Source organism: Tripterygium wilfordii, chromosome 23 (genome assembly GCF_013401445.1).
Source record: "Tripterygium wilfordii isolate XIE 37 chromosome 23, ASM1340144v1, whole genome shotgun sequence".
Classification (NCBI taxonomy): Eukaryota; Viridiplantae; Streptophyta; class Magnoliopsida; order Celastrales; family Celastraceae; genus Tripterygium; species Tripterygium wilfordii.
The window spans coordinates 6,039,104-6,059,686 of record NC_052254.1 but is presented as its reverse complement, the minus strand read 5'-3'; the positions used below and the strand labels follow the sequence as shown (position 1 = coordinate 6,059,686).

Sequence of the window (20,583 nt, the reverse complement as noted above, 5' to 3'; positions counted from 1 at the left end):
TCCAAGTAAAATAAAACAATTTAACGAATCATCTTTATCTTTACAAAGCATCAGGAAGGGTTTCCTCACAAAAAATTATCCTTCTTCTAATCAACACAGCATTTCAATAATTTTCTCAATAAATAATTTACCCACTATTTGCAGACAAATATTAATAGATTTTACAATGTGTCAACTGACTTTCTAAAACTTGAAGTCCTAAGTCTATACTTATGGCAGAGCAGCCATCCCCAATAGCATGCCTTGACAACAACTGTTTCACGCTGGTAGTTGAATAAGATGATTGATTACTGGTGTCATGAATCCGATGTTAGATATTATGCAAAAAAACAATGATGAAACAATCTGATAATTCCAAAATACCCCCTATTGAAATGATAACACGTGTCAATTTCTCAAAGTGCAATGTTGGGATCACCAGAGTCAGAATCTGGTGTCACCTTGGCCTATATCTTCTTGATAACCGAGGAGATCGTTATGAATAGTCATTATCTGCGTGTTTACCACTCCCATGATCATTAAAGAGCAGTTACAACCGCAAAGCAATGGTTACACATAAAGCATATAAAAAGAAAACCTCTACTTATGTAAGGCTCTAACTTTTTGGACTTATTACTTTTGGTTAAAAAGAAAGCTCTCAATATTGAGCAGTCTCATTAATCATATCTCATTATTGAACTAATTTAAGTGTCGGAGTGTCCCCCATGAGGAACACCTTGGGGGCCCCCAGCTCTTATTTGTTGTCTGTGTAGAGAAGAACAGCAGACCAAATTCCTTGTTTGACTAACTGGGATGCCACAGATCTGAGGAGCACCAGTCATCCATTCTGCTCGTCATCAGTTTGGAATCATCTTTGGGAGGAGTAGTGATAGTCTTCTCAAAAACAACTCACAATGATTAGATTAAGGAATACCCGTACAACCAATTCAGGACCTATTGATCCTCTAGAAAATGATCCCTAGGGAAAAGGGGAGCTACCTGAGCAGGTTCAACGCAATGCTCCAGTCACACAAGAATAGTTCTTAGTACTAGCTCAATAGATGCAAGTCATGATGGAAATGTTGACAGCTCAACAACAATATCAACCAGTACCTAGCTCTCATGCCAATAAAGGTGATAAAGCCCATTCCCTTTTGGATAGCCACCGACATGACATAGGGGAAAGCATGCGTGAATAAGAAACCTGAGATAAGATCTCGGCAGCAAATGAAGGAGGATTGGCCAAGGAGATTGAAGAGATAATGAACCGTAAAATTACTAAGTTAAAAGGAGCTACTCCTATGAGCGTAGGGAGGGACAACTCCCTCGAACCTTTGTCCACCGAGGTGTTGAGTGTCGAGATGCCCCTAAATTTTAAGGCACCAACTCTTGAGAAATATGATGGCAGGAGCGACCCTTTTGATCACATCATAGGTTTTCGATCAGTGATGAAATTTCAAGGAGCTAACGATATGGCTCTATGTAAGCTTTTCCTACTGCTCTTCTCGGTGCAACACGAACATGGTTCTTAAATTTATCTCGGCACAACATCACTAGCTTTGGGGATCTATCTCAAAAATTCGTAACTCACTTCGCCAATGCTCGAAGGCCAAGGAAGACAAACCTCAGCCTTATGAAATATTTGACATGGTCGTGATGAATCATTTTGAGACTTCATTACAAGGTTTTCTCGGGAATGTCTCAATGTTCTTTACTTGCAGGTGCCAGTTGCCATAACAGCTCTTATTCGCAATGTTTGAAACAAAGGTTTTCAAAACTCTCTATCCAAACGATCACCCTATGATATGGGAGAGCTATTAGCCCGGGCAGAAAAGTACATTAACTCTACTGAAGCAATCGGGGAGGCAAAGGATGTTAACATATCTCCAGTGAGAAAGAACAACCTAGGTGAGTCTGGCCAATTAGAGTGTGGAAGTATGAACCGAGGATGTGATGACAAGAGGAAAAGAGAAGACAAAAAAACATATCAATCTTTCGATCGTTAGTATGGGAATTACACGCCATTGAACTCTTCCCTGAGTAAAGTGTTTATGGAGGTACGAAATACAAATCTCCTTAGATGGCCTCAAAAGATGAATGCTCCCTCAAACAAACGGAGCCGAGATAAGTATTGTTGTTTTCATCGTGATCACAATCATGACACAAATGATTGTAGGCAACCCAAGGATAAGATTGAAAGTCTAATTAGAAGAGGATACTTGAAGGAATTTAGGAATGACCAAGATGATCGAAAAAGGGAAAGGGAAGATGATATAGAAGATAGGGCTAATTGAATATCGAGAAGAGATGACTCTCTTTGAGGAGATGACAAAATAGCTACGATAGTAATCAATGTTATTATTGGTGGATTAGCTATAGGAGGCGAAAGCTCCTAAACTGGAAAAGTCTATGTCAGGATAGTCCACCAGTTGGACCAGAAATCTAAGAAACCAAGGAGAAATTAGGAGCCCATATCCTTCTCGGATGAAGATACCGATGACATCATAATCCAAAATGATGATGTCTTAGTTGTTGAAGGTAACATCACAAATCATCTAGTGAAAAGAGTGTTGATCAATGGAGGGAGTGCAACTGACATATTATTCTATGAAGCTTTTAAAGGGATGAACATTCTAGAAAATAAACTCAAGAAGTCAACGACTCTGCTTTTCGAATTTAGTGGGGAATCTGTCTTGCTAGTGGGTGTAGTTACCTTACCAACATCTCTAGGAACAGGCTCCAAAACCAAGATGTTTATGTCAGAGTTCTTGGTTGTTGATATCAAATTGGCCTATAATGCCATCATCGGTAGGCTACTCTTGCATAAAGCCCCTGTAGTGGTATCCACTTATCACTTTAAGATGAAGTTTTTGACTGATGAGGGAGTGGGAGTAGTAAAGGGAGATCAAAGGATAGTCAGACAAGTCTATCTGACATATTTGAGGGAGAAGAAAAAGTCGTCACTTAATGTAGTAACACTAGATGTTTGGGAATCCGATGAGACTCTCAACCTAAACCAACTGAAACATTGACCGCCACTAGTCACCGAGCAAAATAGATCAGTTGGTTGATGCTACCTCAGGGTATGAAGTATTAAGCTTTCTTGATACATATTAGGGTTATCACCAAATTCAGATGCATCCAATAGATCAAGAACATACATCTTTTACCATACCCGAGGGTACATACTAGTACAAAGTCATACCTTTTGGCTTAAGGAATGCGGGAGCAACCTACCAAAGATTAGTGAAAAAGGTTTTTGTGGATGATATGGTGGTTAAAAGTAAGAAAATAGAAGATCATCTAGCCGACCAACAGAGTGTTTTTAATACTTTGAATGAGGTTGAGCCCTAAGAAATATGCATTTGGTGTTTCATTGGGAAAATTCCTAGAATTCCTTGTCACTTTAAGAGGAATAGAAGCAAATCCTGAGAAGGTGCAAGCAATATCGCAAATGAAGCCTCCATCTTGTCCTAAGGAGATGAAACCTACATTACACGATATGTATCACAATTAACTAGCTATGCCACTTGAACTTTCCTTTTGAATTTGATGTTGCACATTGCATTAATGGTCAAGTGTAACAGCTGTCGTGCATGTAGAGAGCAGGAGATCTGATTCATAAAAATTGCAAGAATTTGAAGCAACCAACTTCGTAAAAAGAAATAACACAATTGGTGTAGTTAGTGATATAAGAATGTTATCATAATCAATCGGTCATCGACCAACGAGGATGAATTTCAAAAATTCAATGGAGTTGGCTCGAAATATCAAGGGTTGAACCACATATTTTTGGATTATATATGTTTTTAATGAATTTGTACGAAAGAAGAGTATTTTGCATTGATGCTTATGATACAATAGATAGTGATACAAGTTTCCCTTATTACATGGTATAAGAGGTAACTAAATCACACTAGTAAGGAAACTGAATCATCCTAGTTAATATAATTTTAATCACGAAGATTCAGTTGACTTGTGTAGACAAGGAGATACCGAGATCATGGAGAGACTATGGTATCCCTAAATTTATGCTCTATCATTTTTAAATTTGTTTCCAAAGATGTATTGGATTGTATTTAAAATTTTGAATACATCGTAAGTAGCCCGTTCAATCAAACTCAACAAACATTACAAGTGAGCCATTGGTTGAATGAAAATCACATTGTATGCAAGGGATCACCCACCCATTAGCACATGGGTTCGAATCCTACCCCTGCTCAAACCCCTATTTCAAAAAAAAAAGAAACTCAACAAACATTGATCCCTCCAAATCTAGTATTTTAATAAAAGAACAAATTAAAATGAAAAGTCAAATGGATGATTGAACTGGTTGTCAAATAAGATCATTGAAACAACATAGTTTTTCTTTAGGTTTTCCTCTTGTGCTGTAGGTGAGATTTTTTAGTGCCTCTTACTATAGCTTTAATTCTTTATTCATTAATTTCTTGTATATGTTTGAAAGATGGTTGTGCAGTTAGGTTAAGTATCTGTAATACATTTGAGATCACAAAAGCTTTGTTTTCATCTTTCCTTCTTGGAAATCTCGTTGTTTTCTCCAGTCGAATTGAATGATTCCATGGTATTATTAGTTCATATGATCTAGAGAGACGCCTCCACCATTGAATCACTAGATGACTATGCCTGACATGGGACACTTGATTGCATCATATTACAACATTGCTTTGATCTTAATTAGCAGTGCACAGTGCATTACATTCTTACCTTTGCGCTCTTTTCCACCACAACTTCCACAAAACACGAGGTGTGATATGTATTGGATTTGTCAATCAAAATCACTTTGGGGAGGTGTCATTGGTCTCAGATCCACCAATGCCACCAATTATGATGCAATGGGACAAATATAGATATGAATGTGCAGCACAATGAGCCATAAGTTATGAATAGTACGTTGAATTTTATAACCGAATATTTACAATATCAAATGTATCTCAATGTGCTATAAATTTAGATTCAGATTAATAAAATGGTACAAATTATTACCCTTTAATTTTGATCATGAGAACTAATTTAAAATAATTAATTACAAATTATTGGATTTATTAATGAAAATAGCTAAAGTGTTAACGAAATTAGAATATTATTTTAAATTAATTTTAAATAAAATTATTATAAACTTTAACCCATAAAAGTTTGTAATTGATTTGATAAAAAAATTGTCAAGTGTCATATCAAAAGAATAAAATCAATTGGGGCACATCTAAATACACATTATTTTTTACTAAATACACACAAATATTGATTTGACCCCACTGTGTTGATTTTTGTGTTGTAATATCTGTGTTTCATTGACTTTTGAGCTTAAAAAAAGATTGAAACCATTGTGGTGTATCTGACACCTCCACTTGATCACTGCATCCATCACATGCACATGCCACGGGATTGGGGCGTCGGTAGTCTAGTTGCTTTTTTTTTGGTTAACTTTCACAACAATTCTCCGACAGATTTCACGGTCCAAGAGTGGGGATTGGGTCCTGGGATGGGGAGATGGGTCTTGTAGGGAGCCCAAGGAAGGAGAGCAATTACCTGCCATGAGAATTCTCAATCTCAGGTTTGATTATGAAATTTAGCAAAAGATGGGGAAGAGTGTGCTTCAGAAGCTCTATACATTATTTGGGGGCACTGATGAATATAATTACGCTCTGGGACTGGACAAGCTTACAGATACTGAGATGTTCTTTCTAGCATCCATGTATTTCTGCTTCCCTCGCTGACAAGACGGTCCTGGTAAGTGTTTTGCTTCAGCCAAGCATTTTTTTTAAAAAAATAAAAAAGATTAAATGGGTTTTCTTTATAAAGTGGGAATGATTAAATGAGTCATACTCGTTAATTTCGGCAAATGTGCAGATTGGATTAAGTTTATAAATCATTGGGTTTGTTTTATTTGAGTTTGATAGTCTTAATAGGGTAATAAAAAAAAAAGATAGTCTAAATGGGTGTTTTCTAGTTCAACGGGCCTAATAAGTTTAATTGGTTTAAAAAAAACTAAAAAAAAATATTCAGTTAGCCTTTGATTAAGTTTAGTTAACCAATTTTAAGTAGGTGTTGTAGGGTGGTAACATCTTCCCTACACTGAACCGACCTCCGGAATCAATTTTTATTCTTGCGGATATGAACCATTTGGAATAAATGAGAGCTTGGGCCGAAGATCTACGCTTGTCAAGTAGTAATTCTAGTGATCAGGTAAATATAGATACTGAAGACATTTTTTATTTGTTTCACAAAATATTTTGATTAATTACAGAAACTCAAGTGAAATTTATTGTTGACAGGATTATACTATCAGAAATGAAATGAAAAAAGAAGAAGAACTTGTGGATGATTGTGAAGGGAAAATTGAAGTTGACGTTACAAATGCATTTTTAATCGAGACGTACAACAACCACGGAAATAATATGTATTCTATTTTGAACATCTTTAGCAAACTTGTTTTAATTTACAACATGTATAAATTATTTTCAAGTATTCGATTCATGTCAATCGTTGATTGATTGGGTTCAAGAAACAAGGTGTAATTTGGGATTCATCATCGTTACAAGAAGCTCATCGAGCTCATCCTTATTGTTGCAATGCGATCGTGGTTGCAAGTATAGAAGGAAGAAAACCTCCGCAAAGCTAACAGGTACGAAAAAGCTTGATTGTCCTTTTAGACTTAAATGGTTGAAACTAAAGACAGATGATGATTGGATGGTAAGAGTGCTATGTGGAATGCACAACCATGCCCCTACATCATAGATGGAGGGGCATCCATACACCGATCGCTTTTCTGACTCTGAAATTGAGGTAATGGTAGATATGTATAGTAATCGTGTGAAGCCACGAGACATCTTGGCATCGTTGAAGAAATGAGATCTGAACAATGCGTCCACTATTAAAACAATATACAATACACGACAGAAGTTTCAAACTTCTAAAAAAGCCGATAAATTCCACATTCAATCTCTAGTGTCATTCCTACACGATCACATGTGCATTTTCTATTATCGAACCGATGATATAACCAACGAGCTCCATGATTTATTCTTTGCTCATCCAGACTCGTTAAAACTATTACGTGCATTCACACATGTTTTATTAATGGACGCAACATACAAGACGAACAGGTTTAAGATGCCTCTTCTTGAGATTGTCGGGGTGACTCCAACAAATATGATCTATTGCATAGCATTCCTGTTCTTGAATTCCGAGAAGGTGGACAATAATACGTGGGCTTTAAGGTGTTTGCAGTCAGCAATTGAGGAAAGCGTTGCCCCAAGAGTTATTGTCACCTATAGAGAGTTGGCGCTGATGAAATCATATGCCCTCGTATTTCCTGATGCAAAGAAACTACTCTATAGATGGCATATATATAAGAGTGTTTTGGTGAACAGTAAAAGATCATTTCAAGACAAGGAATCATGAGATGCATTCTACTCCTTCTGGACTACGTCGGTGGAATCTAAAAATAAGATTGCCTACGTGTACAATTTGTCGCACTTAGAGGTAATCCTACAAAACTATGCAGTTGTGGTTAGTTACATTAAAGATGTATAGTTGACACCATATAAGGAGATGTTTGTCTCCGCTTGGACGAATAAGTATTTGCATTTGGGGAACTTGACCACTAATAGGGTCGAGAGTCAGCATACAAAGTTAAAGAAATACCTGGGATCATTACAGTTAGACGTCGAGTCCGTAGTATCTTTAATTCATCAACTCGTCCAAGCTCAGGCCACATCAATCAAGGCTAGTTTGTAGAAAATTAGACATATCGTCCAGCATCGTTCAACACAAATCAATTCAGGGAATTATGTGGTTTTGTTTCGATTGAAGCGTTGAATATGATTTTCAAAGAATCTAAGCAATCTAAAGTCATTAGAGAAGATTCGTACCCCTGTGGATGTAAACTTCGTACAATCTACGGACTACTATGTGTGCACGAGCTTTCAATATACATGAACGATAGTCATGAACAATATACATGACTTGCTTCCATCGATGCATTCTAGAAGAAACTTAACATATCGCCATGTGTTTCTCTTAAAGACGATGACATTGATTGTACCGTTGAGCTACAAATGTTTGCAGAACAATTTAAGCGTCAGTCACGACCAGGAAAGTTCAATCTACTACGAAAGATCAGGGAGATAATTAAACCGTCAACTACTATAGTACAAGATCCGATTGTTAGGAAATGTACACGTGGACGCCCCTCTTCGAAGAAAAAAACATACATACATACTCATCATTCCCATCAACCAGGGAGACACAGTTGCTCATCCCTGTATAGTACTCCACCACTCCCTACACACAGGAGTTCAAGATCGAGTAACGTTAAGCATGAACATATTTATGTTCGTCAATTTCCACCAATATTGCATCCTTACATTGTGTCTGTACAAGATGTAATACCTAATGGAAATTGCGGCTTTTGAGCGATAGCTGCTTGTTTTGGTCATGCATGGACTACTGTCCGTCGTGACTTGATAGATGAGTTGGGCGCATTTTGGCATGAATATGTTGCACTGTTTGGTAGTAAAGAGCATGCATATCGTGTTCACAACTCACTGAACTTCTTTGAATTAGATAGAGCTACACCAATTAAGCACTGGATGACAATGTCAAACATGGGTCTCTTGATTGCTTCGAGGTACAATGTCATACTACACGTTCTTAGTTCTGCACAAAGCTTCACATATTTACCACTACGATCAACTCCTCCACCGCAGTATCAACATGTCGCTGTCGCTATCGTTATCGCTATCGGACACGTTAATAATAATCACTAAGTCCAAGTTTTCTTTGTTGGGGGTTATCCGATGCCTACCATTATGCCTCAGTGGAATTACTTCAGGTATGAGTGCGCAGCTGCATGAGTTTTATCGTATATGGAACAACTTGATGCATAGATGCAACATACTCGTTCTAGGTTTTCTCCTGAAACCATTGTGGTAGAAGATTAGTAATGTAACATGTGCTATTGTGCTTAAATAAATTTACATGAGGTAATTAAATCATATGTATCATACATTATTGAGATCATATATATATATATATATATATATATATATATATATATATATATATATATATATAACATTCTTTTTAATAAAATTGAAGTCAATGTATTGGGAGATGTGTTCAAGCATGTCCATTGTTTTTGCTAAGTAATATTTTTATAAACTAGGCTTGTATATTTATAAAAAAAAATGCTAATTAGTAGTATTTTAGTTTACAACTTAACATATAGAAATAGTTTTAATTTGGTGGTCCTAAGTTGAAAAGACTATATAAACTCAAATAATAAATAAACCAATATTCTAAAAAAATTAATATTGATATATTTTTGTGAACAAAAAAGTTGACTCTTTTTTGAAATGATTAATTGAAATATGGTATGTGAAATGATTGATTGAAATGTAGTATGTGTGTATTTAGTAAAAAGTTATATATGTGTAGCAATTGTCAATCAATTAGAATCAAGAAATTTGAAAAGTCTACATGTTAGAGGTCTTAACTTAATAATATAGATGTCTCTAAATAGATGCATCCAAAAATTACACACACATACATACATCAAAAACTATCTATTTAATTGATTGGACAACTACCTAATTTGTTTGACTAACTAGGCCAAAGTAGACGTGATGTATGTAGGCCACTTCAATTAACGCGTTTTCACGCCAACTGCAGTTAAGGAGGATTAATGACAAAAGTCGATAAAACGGCCATGTGGGATTAATTACAATCAAACAGAAGTCTACAAAACCGGCCACACATCCAACCTAGGTTGTCATTTAATATATACGAAAGGCGCTCAACCTATCTTTTTTACATTAGTAGTGCCTATTCCGCTGCACCAACCGCTTTCAACTTCCGCTCTCGGATCCCCTACACCAGCCGCTTTCAACTTCCGCTACACCAAACGGTGCAGTGGAATCAACGGATCTGCTGGCTAAGTGCTAGCAAATCTGCTGGAGGAAAAGAAGCTCCCAAAACGAGCTTCTTTCCACAGCGAGAGGCGTTTAGCCTCCTGCTTCTTTTTTTTTTGTTTTTTAATGATGTGCACCCCACATCATCATTGCATTTTATTATTTTTTAATACTGTAGGTCCTACAAGTAATATTTATAACATTCATTTCTTTTAATATTTAAAACATTAATTTCAGTTTTGATATAAAAACAAATTATAACTAATTTTAATAATAAATTATATTTATTAGCTTAAATATAATTTTAATACTTAAAATTATTTTTAACAGTTTTAATACTATAAAAATATTTTAACAGTTATAATACTTAAAATAAAGAAATATTAATATTTTATTAATTAAAAATTAAAAATATTTATTAATTAATACTTAAAATTATTTTTAATAAGAATTATATTTATTAGATTAATTTTAATATAAAAATAAAAATAATATTATAATACTTTATTTCAACAGTTTTTCCGTTAGCTTCAGTTTTTAGTGCACCAAATACCTCACAGCATATTTCACAGTTTTAAGTTCAGCATATTTTTCACAGTATTTCCACTAGCATTGCAAATCAAGATTTCCACTCTGTCAAACAGAGCCATAAACTCGGGTGTCAAAGTTTTTAAAAATGATAATCCCAGGACGCCTAATAGTACCCACCATTATGGGACTATGAATAGTAACGGGACAATTTAAAAAAAAAAGAAAAAAGTCACCAACCATGTTGGACTGTGAATTGTAGTAGTGGGACAATTTCAAAAATAAAAAATGGGATAAGTGTGAAAATGACCCTTGTATTTTGTTTTTTTGTTCAAAAAAGTCCCTCAATTTTATTTTGGATAAAAAAACCTTTGTATTTATAAGAATGAAAAACGTTAGTCATTATGTTAAGATTCTGTTAAAATCAATTGATTTGGCACAACATATCTGCATGGCATTTATTTGAAGAAAATAAAAAAATTAGGTGTAAAAAGTTACATGGCTACCAATAAAAAAACAAAAATCAATTTTTATCTCTTCCTATCCACCCTCTAGTAGTGGACCTGGACAAAGAACATAGTTGAATCTTGAGAGACGGATCGCTATTTGAGGACACACCATTGTCGAGAATGAAGGTGTTTGGGACGAATGAAAAGAATTGAGTTAATTGGAGACGCGGAGACGGATTGTTCTTCATACAGTTGATGAAATTGTTCAAGTAAAGCATAGAGGATAGCTAGAGAAATAAAGGGATAGAACTATTGTGACGGTTCAAGGAGGTCAACAATCCCATGTCATTAGGTGCCACATCCACATATGTTAAAAGTAGTTGTTAGCATTGTTATCTTTAAAAAGGGTTAAATTGAGTCACTTCTGTGAAATGAAGGGTCTTAAATGGCCCTTTTCCAATAGTACAAGGGTTTAATTGAGTCATTTCTACATTTAAATACAACTTGTGACTCACAAAGACAGCAACTCTTGAATTACTTTTTAAAAATGACACGTGTCAACATCTAATATGTTAAGTCCACATGTACACCACGTCATTTGTTGAAAATTAAAGAAAAAATCACTTAAATGTCAAATCAATTGATTTTAACTGAATTTTAACAGATGGGTTATTGTTTTTTATTCTTATAAGTACAAGGGTTTTTTTATCCAAAACAAAATTGAGGAATTTTTTTGAACCAAAAATCAAAATAAAGGGTCAATTTCATACTTATCCAATTAAAAATAAAAGTCACAGGACCCCAAACACCCCAACCAGGTTGTCGTTGACTTGAGTTTTTGATCAAAAAAAATAATACTCTTGGACAATTAAATGTTTTATATAACACTGATACAAAGTTTATTATCAATATAAGAGTTTAAGAGTATTTTTTTTACAATCACGATATTCACAACGGCGTGATTGTATTTTGTTCAATCACATCGTCAACAATGGCATCATTGACAATCTTGTGCAACGGAGTTAAACGGCGATCCTCGACCTCAACCTCGACCTATTCTGCTGCTTGGAGTATTAGTCAGTGTGTCTTGTCGCCATCCTCACTAAGCTGTTCTTCTTCAGGTGCCCTCTCCAAGGGCTGCTTCCGCGTGCGTCTTTAAGGGTTGTCTTCGATTATTCTGATCTGGAATCTTGGACTGCCTTTCTGAGTTCTCTTGCCTTGCCTTCCTGAGATCTCTTGCCTTTTGCTGTCCAGGTGTTCCTAATGTGGTGACTTTGGTGTTCGGATTCGAATTTTTTTTTATGAATTCAACTTTTGGGGTGCGACTTCAAGATCTTAGTGTTCGTTGTTGGGCTCTCTGCCTTTTGCTGTCCAGGTGTGGTGACTTTTGTTCCTAGTTATTGGGGATCTTTTCTATCTTTTGGTGATGGCTTGCCGTGAGGTGGAGTGAATTCTCTCAAGGCTAAGGCGTGAGGTGGAGGAGCAGTTGCAGAACTTGATGAATAACAAGGTAGATACAGCTTTCTCTCCTGAGAGGATCATATGTTTGTGCCTGACAAAAAAAAAAAAAAAATCACTCGAGTCGAGTCAAGTCATCAACTTGTCTTCTTTACGTCACTCGACTCGCGTGCCAAAGGTGAATAAAAGAAAGTTGACATGATATATTTTCTATAGAAGTGCCAAGTGGTTGTTGTGGATTTTTTGTGGCTATGTGAATTTGTGTGTGTGATTATGCATATAGTTGGGTTTAATTGATGGAAAAAAATTTGTGATGTAAATATGTAAGAATTTATTTCTCTTTTATTTTAAATATATAATATATTGTAATGTAAATATATAAGAATTTGAATATATTCCTTGAATTGTGAAAGAATTACTTGCATTGTGTCATAATTACTGCATTATTATAAAATGCATAATAATACTAGTGTGTATATAATTTGTCATAGCATTTTGAACAGCATATATTAATATTATTTAGTCCCATGTCTTGTTATAGTCAGTCACATTTTTTCACCCTACAGAAAATCAAGACGAAAGTAACGAGAATAAAACTTTTGTGAAATGGCTGAGATTGCTGTTCCAATTGTTGTAGAGGAAGTGGGTGCTCCTGTTGCAAGTTGGATTAAACGTCAAATCAGTTATGTGTTCAACCTCAAAAGGCATGTTGATAATTTTAATAATCAACTCCATAATTTGAAACTTAAGAGAGAGAGAATCGAGCATGCTATTGATGATGCAACTAGGAGAAAAATGGAGGTGATTGAAAAGGACGTTGAAGACTGGCTGCAGCAAGTGACAATAATTAATGAGAATGCAGAACGTTTTTTGGAGAAAACAGGGAGGGCAAAGAAGGGGTGTTTCTTTGGGTTATGTCCTAATGTGAAGGCAAGGTACCATCTTAGTAAGAAAGCCGAGGACGTATCAAAGGCCGCAGCTGATCTTCTGTTGGCAGGGCAGTTTACTAGTGTTTCATATCGTCCTGCTCCACAAGGAATACGTTTTGCTACCATCAATGATTATGAGACCTTCGAATCAAGAGCATGCCATTTGGAAGAAATTATGAAGGCCTTAAAAGATCCTAATGTCAACATGATTGGTGTTTGGGGTATGGGTGGTGTGGGCAAAACTACTCTTGTGAAGAAAGCTGCTGAACAAGCCAATGCAGATAGGGTTTTTGATGTGGTGATTTTATCGGAGGTATCTTTAAATCAAGATTTGAGAAGGATTCAAGGGGAAATTGCAGAAGCATTAGGCTTCAAATTTGAGGCGGAGACAATTTCAGGGAGATCCAACCAATTACGTGAACGTTTGCTGAAAGAAACAAAAATTCTAGTGATTCTTGATAATATTTGGGCAAGGCTTGATCTGGGAGTGTTAGGAATACCTTTAGGGAATGACCACAAAGGATGCAAAATATTGATGACATCTAGATATGAGTATGTATTAACCGATATGGGTAATAATAGTTGGAACATTAGGGTTGATACATTAGATGATGGGGAGGCTTGGAATTTATTTGAAAAAATGGCAGGGGACATCGTGAAAGTTTGCAATTTTCAACCTCTCGCCATTGAAATAGCTAAAAGATGTGCAGGTTTGCCAATTTTGATTGTCACAGTTGCAAGCGCTCTAAGAAGTAGAAATGATTTATATGCTTGGAAAGAAGCCTTACAACAGTTAGAAAAGTTTGGAAATGATGAATTTGATGCACGAGTGTATTCAGCTCTAGAGTTAAGTTACAAACACTTGCAAAGTGAAGTGATCAAACAGTTGTTCTTGCTTTGTGGTCTACTGATAAACAATGATTATGCTATCGAGGGTTTGTTGAACTACTGCACGAGCCTTGATTCTTTCAAAGATATTGATCAATTGGAAGATAGGAGAAACAAGTTGCATAAATTGGTGATAGACCTCAAATCCTCATGTTTGTTATCAGATGGTGAAAAAAATGGTTACATCAAAATGCATGATGTGGTTCGCAAGTTTGCTGTGTCATTTGCACGCGAAAAACATAATATGTTCATGGGAGAATATGATGGTGAATTGGAAGAATGGCCCAAAAAGAATACAGTTGCAAAGTTCTCTTCGATATTTTTTCCTCACAATTATATTCACAGACTACAAGAAGGGTGGGAATGTGAAGAGCTAAAATTATTTATTCTGCACTCAAAAAATCGTGATTTGGAGATTCCTAGTTCATTTTTCCAAAGATTGAGAGGAATTATAACCTTAGATATTAAGAATATAATAATTCCATCTTTGCCTTCATCCCTTGATTATCTAAACAACCTTTGCACTCTTTCTCTTGAGGAGTGTGAGTTGGAAGATATAGCCATAATAGGGAATTTAATTGGACTAGAAGTTCTTCGGATAGTGAATACAGACATCTCCCATTTGCCTGAGGAAATAAAACAATTGAATGGTCTGAAGTTGTTGAATGTCAGTAGATGTTATAATCTTGAAGTGATTCCACCAAATGTGATTTCGTCGTTGACTCGATTAGAGGAATTGTCGATGGAAGAAAGCTTTGTAAACTGGGAGGCTGAAGGAGTTAATGGTCGAAATGCTTGCGTTGCTGAGTTGAAAAAATTGTCTAAGCTGACTAGCTTAAACATTCACATTCCGAATTCTCATATTATGCCAAATGACTTGTTCTCAGTCAAGCTAGAAAGATTTAAAATATTAATAGGAGATGGCTGGGACTGGGAATGGTCTAGCAAGTATGAAACCTCACAAAGGTTGAAACTCAAACTCTCCACAAGCATTCATTTGAAGCCTGGTGTTAAGGAATTGTTGAAGAAAACTGAAGATCTATATCTCGATGAACTGGGTGGTGTTAAAAGTGTTTCTGAGTTAGATAGGGAAGGTTTTCCAAGATTGAGATGTTTACATGTCCAAAAGGGTCGCAACTTCCAATACATTGTAAACTCAAACACAAGGGTTCCATGTCTCATTTTTCCAGGCTTGGAGGTATTGTCTCTTACAGAATTGATTAACCTTGAGATGATATTTCACGGCCAACTTGGAGTACAGTCGTTTAGTAAATTGAGAATTGTGATAGTGAGAAGTTGTGACATGTTGAAGAACCTTTTCTCATTCTCTACTGCCAAATCCCTTTTTCAACTGCAAGAAATTGAAGTGTATAACTGTAAAAACATGGAGGAGATTTTTTCCTGTGAAAGTGAAAAGGATGGCAAGTGCGATGTGATTGAATTGACGCAAGTACACTCCCTATATCTACAACGTTTACCGCAGATCATTAGCTTCTGCTCTGAGGTGAATATTATAAAACAGAAGCTGCAGACAATGGACCCATCAGGGTCGTCTCAAAACGTGGAACTTATGATGAAGGATGAGCCCATCCCACTTCTTAATGGGAAGGTATTTTTTTTATTCTTTTATTGCATCCATCTCTATGTATTTGTAAATACTGTATTTTGTTGGGTACAAAACATAATTATCCAACAGATTAAGCCAAAAATTTGATCCATAATTATGTAGAGCAAAGGGAAGTCTCTCAATTCCTTTATATAAGATCAGCAAGACTTAGTTGAGATGACCCTATTTAATTTGCATGACCTCGTCAAATGTAATTTAGTAGGATTAGGTAACATTCTCTTGTGTATATGCAGATAGTGTTTCCCAACTTGGAGAAGCTAGTCCTAATTGCTATTGGTGCTGAAAAAATATGGGACAACAATCTTCTAGCAATGCCACGTTGTTTTCAGACATTGAGATATTTGTACGTGATGAGCTGTAATAAGTTAAAGTTCTTATTTCCCGTTGGTGTGGTGACAAGTCTCATTCAACTCAAAAAACTTTATGTAAAAGAATGTGAATTAATGGAAGGGATAATAGAAGGAGTGACAGGTCAGATGATCTTCCCCAAATTACATGACCTGGAGCTCGAAGATCTTCCCAGACTGAAAAGATTATGCACAGCAAATTCTATTGAATTTCCATCCTTGACCGATATGTCTATAAAACTGTGCCCCGAATTGAAGTCGTTCATCATTGATGAAAAGGAAGTCAGCAATGATGACCTCCCACCTCCTCTCTTTGATGAAAAGGTTAGTTTAATTTGTTTCATTACTTTGATTGTGAGTAAATATTGTGCTGCGTTCTTTTGCTTATTAGCTGATGCAATTGGAATCATTTTTATAGGTGGAACTCCCTACCATTGAAACATTACACATCTCATCCGTTAACCTGAAAAGAATATGGCATAATGAACTCTCCGTAGAATCCTTTTGCAAACTAGATGATCTTTGGCTGCATGGTTGTAAAAATCTATTGAACATTTTTCCGTCTCATATGCTGACAAGACTCCAGAACCTTCGAGCATTGGGGATAACAGATTGCAAGTCAATGGATGCGATATTTGATTTGGAAGGGCCAAATGCATTAGAGATGGATATTACAAAGGCCCCTATATTCAGAAAACTAAAGTCCATAATGATCAGTGAGTGTCCAAGTCTGAGATATATTTTTCCACTCTCTATAGGCAGTGGTCTTCAGGAACTTGAGGAGTTACATATTGAAAACTGCAGAGCAGTTGAGAAAATTGTTGCAATGGAAGGGGTAGATGCGGATGTTAGGTTCGAGTTCCCAAAAGTCATGACTTCCCTGATACTTGATTGCATACCACAACTAAGAAGTTTCTACCCTGGAATTCATACATCAGAATGGCCGTTGTTAAAGAAATTGGGAGTTATTGAATGTGACAAACTGAAAATATTTCCTTCTGAATCTTCGAATGTCAAAGAAGGCTCGCATGATGAGTATCTTTTGGAGACCTCAGTTGAGCAACCTCTTTTTTTTCATGAAAAGGTATAGACTTATAACTCTCTGCTTAGAATATCTAAAGTTCTCATTTTATGCCTAAACATCATTAAAAACTCAAGCAACAGTTAAAGTATCTCGTAGATGTATGTTTAGATAACCACCCATGAATGATGGAGTTAGCTGGGAATGAATCCTTTAAATCGCAACGTCCAAGGTAATTAGAGGACAATAGAGCGATCCAAGTAAGTAGATTATACATACTCGTACACTAGGAAGAAAAAAAATGCACATGTCCTCCATCTCTTAATTTTTATTATTCACTGATGAAAAATAAATTGTAATTAATATTTTTATACTAAACCTTCAATTTACTAAGAGAGATAATACTATTGATAAGACATTTATATTTTGTTCACTTAGGGTCTTGTTTGGAGTAGAGGATAAGGCTCCGTATAATATAAAGTTATAATTTAATGATGTTATCAAGTGTTTGGATGGTTTTGAAAAAACTCGTATTAAAAAATCTAACCATTATGAAAGATTAATAATTTAGTAATAGCTGCATGTTTGAATTATGTGAAGCCACATATCAAATTTCTCTATATATAAGTATGTATTTCATTGGATGTTGAGTGACTAATTTGCTTTTTTTTTACATTGACTTAATATTTTGACAGGAGATATTCCCCAACCTAGAAGAATTGTCATTGAGTTGGAATTACACGATGAAGGAGATGTGGCATGGAGAATTTCAATCTGAAATGTTTTGCAGATTAAAATCCCTTAAGGTTATTGAGTTTCATGATGAAACCATCACTTCTTTTCCACCAGGTTTCTTTAAGAAACTGCCAGATTTGGACGAACTTGATGTAAGCTATTGTGCTTTCAATGAGATATTCCCAAATGGAGAAGTCATTGGCGAGGCTGGAGAGCTCTCAACATTTTGCAGTCTGAAAATTCTGAGAGTAGGAGACTGTGACAGATTGAAAATTCTGTTTCCGTCCTCACTGCTGTCATTCTGCAATTTGATTACACTGGAGATATCATATTGTAATGGATTGACTTACTTAATGTCTTCCTCGACAGCTAAAAGCATGACGCAGCTCAAGGTAATGGAGGTATATGAATGTGAAATGATGACGTCCATTGTAGAATGTGTAGGGGAAGGTGAGGCAGAGGATGATAATGATATTATTTTCCACCGACTGAAACGACTGAATATTACTTATATGCAAAACCTTTCAAGCTTCTGTGGCTCAAGGAAACATGCCTTCAAATTACCATCATTGGAAAAAGTAATTGTGGAAAGATGCCCCAATCTGAAAATTTTCTGCGAGGGACCACTTTCCACTTTTAAGCTCCGGAGTCTCTATATATCAACATTAGATTATGAAGAGCGCTGGAATGGCAACCTCAATACTACCATACAGACCTTGTATAAAGAAAGGGTAGAAACGGTACACATTTTCCTTTCGCTCCTTCTTTCCAATCAAGTTGCACTCATATGAATTTTATAGGTAATATGAGTCATTTGACAATTTCTTTCCTATTATAATGAAACTCGATGCCCTTCTCTTTAGCTTCTCGATTGTATGCTCTGCCGCATGATGCATTCTGGTTTTAATTAATTTGTGGGTTGATTGGCGTAGACTATGATTTTAAGTTTGAATACTTTATCTACCTTTAAATGTTCTAATTAAATCCAATGAATATAAATTTTCCGATTGAAGAATAGGCTGAATATATATAGTTATTTTAAATATGGCTCCACTTTCAGATGACCATCAGAATCCAACGCCAATTTCGGAGGCACATTGCTCGTAGGAATTTTGTTGCATTGCGGATGTCTTCCACAGTAATACAGTCTGTAGTGAGAGGTAAGGCATCAGAAATATGTAATAAGTTGAATATCTATTTCAATACATGAAATGTTAATCTTAGCAACTCCATGTCCCTTTGACTTCAATTTTCTCTGATGGGTTAGGAGAGTAGCCTCGCTCTTTACTCAGTAATTTAACACACGCATTTTGCAAATTTGCAGGAAATATTGCACGTAAAATTTTTGAAAGCTTAAAAGGAGATATTGCTTTGAATTGATGTTCACAAGAGCGCCGTACATGTCATATGTAAGAGATCTGCAAAATGCATCATCAGGTGAGCAGGCCATGTACTTGTACAGAGTTCCAATGACTACTTACTACTTAGAAGTAATTTTGATCATAAAATGTTGCTCTTGATCATCTTATTTGTGTTTCTAACATAATTGTGTTTTATTTCTGGATTCAACAAATTTTAGGCTCCAACAATGCCTCTCTTTAAGGATGAAGGTGGCTAATTAAGCTTTCTGTACGTGTCAGGTGAGGACGTGTGCTGGAAATCTTTCGTTCTTTCTTTCTTTCTTTTTTCCTTCCATGATTACGAGTACGCTCTTGTTGATTATAATCGAATCCATGGACTGAATTCGTTACTTCTGGGACTCCTAAATTTTAAAGACAGACAGTCATGTGCTCTGCTTGCATCTTATAACAATTAAATTTAGAGTGCAAGAAAAAATTGGATTTGGCTTGAATACTCATTTTGTTTGGCTGTCCTGATTACAAAGTCGCAATGCTTATCAATTTCAAGAGAATATAGATAGTTGTAGTTGTATGATTAGTGGCCATCAATATTCATTGAATGCCTGATTGAAAACTTGGTGAGGTTTTTCATCGACACTGTGTGGGCATTCACAATAATATGATATGCAACTTTGGGAAATGAGATTGATGTTCGCAGTTCTTGGCATTTTGAAAAGTTAGTTTTTCAGGATGATGCACAATGGAAGCTATGTTACTCCTGATAGAAAGAAATCCAGTTTTTCTTTGATTTGGAGAAGGCATATGATAAGTGTTCCAAGGTAAGGGTGCGGGAGAAATGGTCTTGGCACTTGGCAGGGTTAGTATCTAGTTGCTGCTGTAAGATCTACTGAAGGATGAAGATTAGAATTATGGTTTTGTCGTTGTTCAAGTGATTTTTAATGAGCTTTAACATCATACATACGGAATAAAAGTATTATTTTCAATTATATAATATTATATTTGATGATTTTTTTAATTAATTTTATTATTAAAATTAATTTTAAGTATAAATTATAAAATTAATTTTTTATTATGATTTATTTAACTTTTTAAACTTATTTTATTATAAATATTTTTATTATATTATAATGTTTATATAAATAAAAAATATTAATAAGTAAAAGAATTAAAAAAAATTTAAAAATTAATTTGTTAACAAAATATTACTATATTAATAAAGTGGGACCCATGTGCTTTGTTTTTTTTAAAAAAGTTAAATCTTATAATTATAAAGTGGGTCTCATCACATAAAAAAAATGGGGCAAACGTCTTTTCCGTTGTAATTATAAA

At 35.4% G+C, this 20,583-nt stretch overlaps 1 protein-coding gene and 1 long non-coding RNA gene across 5 annotated transcripts; both read left to right on the top strand.

Moving 5' to 3' along the window:
* Nucleotides 1–5,472: 5,472 nt before the first annotated feature.
* Nucleotides 5,473–6,404, top strand: LOC119992589. Its single transcript, XR_005466413.1, has 3 exons — nucleotides 5,473–5,727; nucleotides 6,043–6,183; nucleotides 6,273–6,404. It is a non-coding gene; the product is annotated as an uncharacterized LOC119992589 (long non-coding RNA).
* Nucleotides 6,405–11,740: 5,336 nt separating this feature from the next.
* LOC119993013 (disease resistance protein At4g27190-like) lies at nucleotides 11,741–20,101 on the top strand. Of its 4 annotated transcripts, none has more exons than XM_038839892.1 (9): nucleotides 11,743–12,398; nucleotides 12,913–15,772; nucleotides 16,024–16,461; nucleotides 16,556–17,221; nucleotides 17,854–18,633; nucleotides 18,954–19,053; nucleotides 19,218–19,330; nucleotides 19,473–19,533; nucleotides 19,983–20,101. In XM_038839892.1, the coding sequence occupies exons 2-7, from the start codon at nucleotides 12,953–12,955 to the stop codon at nucleotides 19,271–19,273; spliced, it is 4,860 nt and encodes a 1,619-aa protein (XP_038695820.1). In that variant the 5' UTR covers nucleotides 11,743–12,398; nucleotides 12,913–12,952; the 3' UTR covers nucleotides 19,274–19,330; nucleotides 19,473–19,533; nucleotides 19,983–20,101. The 4 variants fall into 4 exon arrangements, with proteins under 4 accessions (XP_038695822.1, XP_038695820.1, XP_038695819.1 ...); XM_038839891.1 differs by lacking the exon at nucleotides 19,983–20,101 and having other exon boundaries at nucleotides 11,744–12,049; nucleotides 12,143–12,398; nucleotides 19,473–19,749; XM_038839890.1 differs by lacking the exon at nucleotides 19,983–20,101 and having other exon boundaries at nucleotides 11,744–12,398; nucleotides 19,473–19,749.
* Nucleotides 20,102–20,583: the final 482 nt, after the last annotated feature.